General features: G+C 43.7%; 1 protein-coding gene across 1 annotated transcript in view; it reads right to left on the bottom strand.

Moving 5' to 3' along the window:
- Positions 1-2,353: 2,353 nt before the first annotated feature.
- GTF2E2 (general transcription factor IIE, polypeptide 2, beta 34kDa) overlaps positions 2,354-7,988 on the bottom strand; it is a 25,715-nt gene continuing 20,080 nt past the window's right edge. Inside the window, exons 6-7 of the mRNA XM_009707390.1 lie at positions 4,232-4,347; positions 2,354-3,171 (exon numbers count right to left, since the gene is read on the bottom strand). Coding sequence (XP_009705692.1) covers positions 3,052-3,171; positions 4,232-4,347 — 236 coding nt within the window. The 3' untranslated portion in view covers positions 2,354-3,051. The remainder of the gene's footprint in view (positions 3,172-4,231; positions 4,348-7,988) is intronic.

Genomic DNA, 7,988 nt, shown 5'->3' with positions numbered 1-7,988 from the left:
AAGCTCAAATGACAGCTCCACCAGGATCGACACATGGAATCCTGGAGCTGAGGGAACAATTTCCTTGCTGGAGAGGACAAGCATCACCTGAGGAGCCCCGGGAGAATGGAAAAGGCGAGTTCTCACCTGGCAGGGACAGGTAAAGACTGCACTGAGATGGGTTTGCCAAAGAGCCTTCCCGAAATGCATGAGACGAAGGCACCTGCCATGGACTAGGTGATCATTGTAGGTCCCTTCCAACTGAAATATCCTATTCTATGTTCTATCTTTGTCAAGGGAAGCCCGAGTCCCCTTATCTTCCTGGTGAGCAGCAGACGCTTTCAGGGAAGGAAGAGAAAAATGGAGTAATATGCCCACAGCCCTCAGGAGAGAGCAGGATACCTCTCAGTGGCCCTGCACAATGCCAGACTGAGGGAAGAAGGATTTTGCCAAAGAAAGCGAGCTGAGGGTATGATGGTTTTGGCCACTGGGAGAACCATCTTGCCAGACACAGAATACATGAGAACACCGTGGAGGAAGTTGAAGTAGGTTTAAATTTTTAATAGCTGCAAACTCTTATTCTGAACTTCAGTGAAAAGCCTGATTTGGACATTAGCTGTGAAGGGACTGAAGTGGTACTAAAATGCTTTCACCAAACAGACTCCCGTTGATATAGTCTGAGACGTTTTCAAATTGCACCATTTGATTTTTAAGAGGTGTTGGAAAAAACCTGTAAGGACCACTGGGAACATCTTCGATAGAGAAACAAAATCCACCTCCTGAAACCCACACAAAAGAGGGGAGCTCATGCTTATTTTCTGAACTTGTTTTCTTCACGACTGCTTGTTTATATTCTGTGCCACCTCTAATGGGCCAATGTGAGCTTCCCTTCAGCTATTTTTGAGACTGTACCCTAACACACTGTAAAACTTATTATGCCCTCTCTGCTAGTACAGCAGAGGAGAGAAAGCATCTAATCCAGTCTTTCCAGCTGGACACCAACCGGACCCTTTTGTTCCTTTGAACACTGGAGCTTGATAATGCCAGCACAACACACAGAGCTGGTAGTCAATCTTCCTTTCCTGTTCTCCTATTTTTTGATCTAACATATTTTTAATCTTTGAAAGTCGCTGGAGGCATTTTCTTTAGACTCCTCTATTATCTTAATCAGCAGAGCAACAAAACAGGCAGCCTACCTTACAGTCTGCTTTGCAACCTTTGGTTCATAGAGAAAGGGAAATGCTATGTAAGGTGACTGCAAAGTTACCCCATAAAACCCCCCAAAAGTAGGAAAGGCAACTCAGAGCTCACCAAGTGCTCTGCTTTTGTCTGAGCACCACCACCAAAAAAATCACTGCTCAAAAATGCAGCAGATGGAAGGGAATTTTTTTTTTTTTTTTTTTAAGTGAAGAAGACAGAAGAGAGATGAACAGTTTTGCAAGTATGCCACGGGTGCTTTAGAGAACAACTGTAACAGAAAACTAAAAAGCTCGAAGAGGAATTGCTTGTGCTGACCTAGAAGATATAGGAAAGAAAAAGTTTCAAAACCAGCTGGAGCAGCATGATCTTTTTTTAAATATTTTTTTTTAATATATAGATATATATAATATCTCTCTCTCTCTCTCTCGTGTGTATATATATAAAATAATAGAATAAACCTCCTACTGGCATTTAGCAGCTCTTTAAACAGGGCTGACGTGCAACACTGGAAGTATTGTCTGTTTTTCAAAAGAGCAGTCTCTAAAATCAGGAGGATAAATGCTACACTTACAGAAGTATATTTCTCCTCCTGCGCTTCCCCAAGCAGACATAACTTTTTCAGTGTGATAGCAATAAAGCCTTATTCTTCATCCGTTCATGTGTCCAGATCTGACGGCCTCTGCTTCAACCCCTGATACATCAAGCAAGACAACAGCTCGTGTGCACATAGCAGCAATCTACTGTTGGTAGGATATTGCAGTCGCCTATTTTATCTTTGATCCTAACCCTGGAAGAGCAGAGAAACAGCTCCTCTCCCACAGTGCCATGAAAACAATATCAGCATTGACTCTGGTTCAGTACATAAAAAAAAGTTAATCAAGAGGACATAATTTGGCCACATTCAATGTTAGTCTGTACTGCACAGAACATCAGACATCTACAGGGTGCTTTCATTTAAGGTGGTTCCTCCCCCCTCCCCAACCAAGAATGATAAAAAAATGACAGTGTTAGCTCAGAACAGTAAGTTATTGAGAAGATAAAAATACAGCGAAGATTCCTTTACCTCCTTGAAAAGGAAAACACAACAAGCATGAAAGGTGTTGATTCTCTCATTCTTTAAGGAAGCAACACTGGAAACCAGCATTGAAAGTTTATTACTTTAAAAAAAAATTGCTTCAGTATTACACTGTCATTTTATTTCCCTCCTATCCATAGAGTAGAACTGTGCAACACACGTGCATCCACTACAGTGACGAGAAATCGCTGAGGGCAATTTCTGATTAGCATTAGGAAGCTCCAGCTGCATTGTCATCCTGCAGCCTGCTGGGACTTCAGGAGAGGGTTTTTTCTGAGTTTGAGCCTCAGATATCACCAATGTTCAGTAAAGCTCAGTCCCATGGCAAGGAAGAAGCATACAAACCGTGGGTGTATTTGACTGTGAAAGAAACTTGCCTGCAGTGATTTTAGGAAAAGATTTTCCTGAAATAGGTAAAACATGCTGTAGTCAATTCTACCAGAAAGCCCCTTGTAAGTAATTCCAGGTAAATATCCATTAAGCAATGTAAAAGCAGAGTTAAGCACTGAACAGGAACTTCTGCATTACATGCTGAGCACCATTTATCAGTCTATGCCAAGAGGCAGCTAGTGAGAACCTCTTACTTAAAGACACATTTCCCATTAGCTAATTAAATTAAACTCTACATTTAGTAGTTCATACTTGCTCTTAAACTGACCTGTTTCATCTCGGCAGTTGCTGGGATGGGGGAAACACCTCACATTACTATATACAGTCAGTCTTTCTGCGAGCAGACACTGAGCCCGAGTGGCAAGAAGCCTGTATAAAAATGCATGTTTGCTCCAGAATTCAACTGGTCACTGTTTGCCAGGAACGACATCAGAGTAATCTTTTAACACTCCAGCCAAGTGGTCATTGTGAGTCTTAAATCGACGTTTCTTCTGAGAAGCGGGTTTCTTCCTCCGCTGAATAGGAGCCTACAAGAAGAAATAAACAGTAGTCAAAAGATCTGCCCTCCAGCTGCGACATCTGACCTGATGTGTGACGCTGTGCTAGTCATCACTTCTGAGAAAAGCAGCCCTGCTTGAACCAGGGGTGGGCAGGCGGGGAAGGTGCTTGCTTGTTTTTACAAGAAGCGACAGCATTCAATTCAAATCCAGGCAGGGAGATGACCCTGGGGACAGGGCAGAGACTCCATATCCCAGGCATGGCAGTAAAGCTGGCGCTTATAAGTGAAGTTTCCAAACACTCCCATGTACTTACAGAAGCAGGTACATGCCCCATAATTCTAACCACAATTAAATGCTCAAAGACAGAAGTAGCATACAAGGAATCCATAAGGAGTGCCCACATGACGACAGACATGTAAGCATCTAGTGCAGTGACTAGCAGAAACCAGGAACAAGTCCTGTGTGGAAGGGTTCTCATGAAAGGACAGCTTGAAGCCAAGTGCAGAAGAGAAAGGACATGGTGTATCACACACAAATAAATGCAAAAAAGAAAATAATTGTATGAAGTCAGGAAGAAAGCATCTTTGGAGAGCTTGCAGCCATTTTAGCCTCCCAGTAAAACATGACCATACTGCACCCAGTTTAGAGAAGAGTGAGTGTGTGAGTGTGTGTGTGTGTGTGTGTGTGTGTGTTGGAAGACATGTTACATGGTTCCCATCAGGATTTCAAAGCTATTTAGCAGAAAAGAAAAAGTTAAAAAACTCCCACCCTTCTCCCAAAAAAGTAAATATTCCTCTACTCTTAATGTACTGTACAGCTTCAAGCAGAAGCTTCCACTTCGGAGCTCACAGGGATTTCTGGCATTTGCCCTCTTCTTGATGCTGCTCAGATTACACTGGCTCAAACAAGTTACAAAAACACTGACTGCTGGCGACAGCATCGTTTTTTGCAACTTCTTAAAATTGGTCACACTTCCTCGAGCTACACAAAGCAGATGTGCATAGGCTCACCAACATGCTTTGGAATTAACACTGTGGGGTCAGGAAGGGGGAATCTCCTAGAAAGATCTGTCATTTGTATCTCTTACTATTTTCTTTGGTCCAGTTTCTTGCATGGAAGAAATACCCTGTCGTTTCAGATACTCTTCAATTTTCTCCTCATCCATAGAATCCACGGGAATGCTCCTCCACAGCTTCTGAAATTCTGAAACACCAAACAAACCCTCGTTTTATATCCCAATGAACAAACCCTGGGCAAAGCCCCCGCAGCACGATGGGAAAGAAACAGACTTGATCTCAAACGCTGAAGTATTCTGGCATGTCAGTCTGTGACTGTACAGATGCAGTGGTCACTGCCAGCAGGCACCCAATTAGCACAGCCTTTATCCACTCCAAATGCTAGATGCACTTCCAAAAAAGAACAACAAAAACCCCAAACTGCAACCAACACCACAACAACAACAAAACACCCCCAACACTCGATGGAAAAAGATGAGCTGACTCTCATCTGCGCTAACTGCACTCCAGCATCAAGAGCACCCAGAGGCAACACGTGCTTTTAATGTTAATTTGCTGCGGAGTCTCCCTTTTTGCCTAGCATCTCTATAGCTGTGTTGACTGTCAACATGTTTTATAAGCCTCAGTTCAAAAGATCTTGGTGAAGGGTAATAACTAACCATAAATGGCAACTTCATTTACACATCTTCAGCTGCCATTGTCTTGGGAGACTTGTCATCTCATAGTCCAATTTACTGAATATTCAAGACATTTACTTCAGTGGGTTTAAGCTCGTTTATCACTGTAATATAATACATACCGTGCTGTACAGATAATAAATTACTAAAATTCCTCTGGTGTTAAAAAGAAGAGAGATACCTTAAAAGCCACAGCAGCAGGAAAAAAGACAGAGACAGTAAGTCTTAATTAGAGCAGCTGCCATCTGCCTGCACACTTTCTGCCTCATGTAAAGTTTCAGAGAGCCTCTGGAATGCCTTCTCCAGGCAGTGGCTGGTACAACCCTACCTCCCTTCATTCCCCAGGCAGTAAGTTAGATATATCCTGTCAGCAGGTTTGGCTAACAAACTATAAATAAAACACGAGGCACACATAGCAACGCAAGACTAAATTTTTCCCTTTATTTCCAGATAAATTTAGTATACAGTTGTCAAAACAACCACAACTTCTGCGTGCTTAAGAAGCTGTCCTACGCAGCAGGCGATGAATCGCTCCAGTGACGGTCTGCCACAGATACACCGGCTCTAGACACGCTGCAACAAAACAGCACTGTACAAAAGGCATACGTAGCAGACTCGGTTCCTGCACTTGGACCAATTCCCTTCCTAATGCATTTTGTTTTTCTATGAAAGTACATGCTTTAAGTCTCAGGTCTTTCTTTTCTTCCCATTGCCAACAGTAAGGGGCTGTTCAAGCTTTCCAGGAAACAAAAGAAAGGAATTTTGCCAGTGAACAACAACAATGTTCATTTTTGGTAACACAGCGTTCTTGAAGAGAACTAAATCCTGTCAAAACACCACTTTTGGTTACACGGAGACAGCGCTCAGCCAGTCCCTCAGACAGGCTATATGGCACAGCGGGATCACCGAGACGGCAGTTTGCAGGTGACTTAATGCAAGGACTGACACTGTAGTCAAGACATTCTCCATCTACTCATCCATTTTGAGTGCGATTCCAGGCTTTCAGCATAGTTTGCAATGCCTGCTATCACAGATCATCTCTCACCTAATCCTGCTGCGGCAGGTGGAGAATGTTGTGTTACGATCAAAGCTGAACATGCAAGACAGAGACTTCTCAGCCACGAGCACTCAGATTAAGCCTTAACAGCCAAAGCCTGCGCAAGGGTCCTGTTGCATTCTCCGGACTGAGCAGAACATGCTCTTTCAAGCCATTTCCTTTCTGTTCTTGTCCCCCCCCGTCCTGAACACCCAAGCTGGGCTCAGCTGGACACCAAGACCCAGTAGTGCATGGAAAGATGAATCAGACGATGGGTGTGCAAACACAGTATTGCACTTCACGAGTAACCGAATTTCAAATCATGTGTTTCTGCAGTTCACACATGAAGCGGTAAGGCTGCACATAAATGCACGACTATTAAACAGATCCCGGTTAGAGACACTTTAACGCTGTGTTGTGTTCTGCGCAGACGACTCCTGTGGGAGCTGAAGAGATGCAGGTCAGTCCTCCAAGATGCACGACAGCCACATGTGCATGAGGCAATAGCAGATGAGACTTGATAACTCTGAACTTTTTTACATGACAGTGTTCTTTTATTTGTAATGTTCTGCTACAAACACAGATGATGTGTCTCCCTATTAGAGTTCATGATACATGGGCAAATATGCCCCGGTAGAAAAAAAAATAAAAACGCTGAGGATAGGTACTTAAGGTTAAACTGGTCTACATTCTTCTGGGGAACAGAAGTGAAAAATTAAACACTAGAAAATAAACGGTCAGCTCTTCAAGGATCAACATGCATAGAAGTGCAGATCACAGTTAATATCTAACCACAGCATTTTGCATTTCTTGTAATGCAGCAGTTATACTATCATTACAGCTTCACATTCACCTTTTAAACTTGGCCAAGAAATACGATTGTAACAGTCACCAAGAATCAAAACTGCAAAGCTAAAATGGACTTTACATACAGACAATTTAATTCAGTAATTGGTCCCACCAGAGTCACTATACAGTATTCTGCAACTCCATTTAAAAACTCCTCCATAAATCAGGCTGCTTTCAGGACTATTGCTTTGATTGCAGTAACTGCAAAAGAACCTTCTTCCCATGCTGAAGCTCCGTGTAGGGCATTAAAATACCTAATGCCTAGGAAAGGGGGGAGTCACAACAACACGGTCCCATGCTCCCGCCTCGAAATACTCCGTGTTAAAGGATTGTTTCAGAACTAAAAGCACAGCATAAAGGTGGAAAACCACACAGACCTGCCACCCTTCAGACAGCCGTGCATACTAGCTGTTTGCATTTAGGGTGCCAACCAAAGGGAAAAAGTGATACATCTGTCATCTCATCACAAAACCCATTCGGTGTAACACCAGACACTGAGCTAAATGCAAGAACTGAAGAAAAAGAGCAGCTGGCTGGCTGGCACTGAACCATTTCCACATTACCTGTCAGATTTATTCAGAAGTCTCCAAGGACTATGCCCCTATCAGCTAGTGAAAGTTTAGACCTTGGGAATACGCTATCTGAATTATTGTGACATCCACTCTGAAATATGAGAACCTATGGGAAAAGCTGGCAATAACTACAGCTTTCAAGAAACAACCCTCCGCATTGGTAGCTGTGGTATTTCTGTACCTCAAGATTCATGCCCTTGACCCAAGACAGGAAGAGATTGCTCCAGCTTCTTCGAGGAGAATCCAAAATACTGTCACCCTGGCCTTTGCCGTGTAGCTCCGAGCAACAGGGGTCACCACTTGTTAAAAGCAGAGGTTCCTGAGAGGGGCCAGGGAGGAGAAAATGGCACGCAACGTCCCGATTACTGTGCTCCACCACCTCCGGAGCAATGTCCATGCTTACGGTTGGCCAGGCAGGGGGCTGGGGTGGGTTGGCCTGTCTCTGGGGAGGGGAGAAGACAGAAAGAAAAATGCTGTGATGAGCTGATGTGTCTGAAGAGCAGACAACAGTGACAGAGGGCAGTTCCTAGAGGTGGTTTCAATATACCAGATGCATTTTTTACAATGTCTGTCTTTTCTCTGTGGAGAGGGCACAGGGAGTTTGGTAGTGGCGTGAGGAGCTGGAAGGAGACTGTTGGAGCAGAAAGCTCACCACGTGCTGGCCTGGTTCAGCCAGGCATGGAGAACAGGTTCA

Source organism: Cariama cristata, unplaced genomic scaffold (genome assembly GCF_000690535.1).
Source record: "Cariama cristata isolate BGI_N322 unplaced genomic scaffold, ASM69053v1 scaffold4259, whole genome shotgun sequence".
Taxonomy (NCBI): Eukaryota; Metazoa; Chordata; class Aves; order Cariamiformes; family Cariamidae; genus Cariama; species Cariama cristata.
Note: the sequence above shows the minus strand (reverse complement) of the source record. Positions and strands in the feature narration are given on the sequence as shown.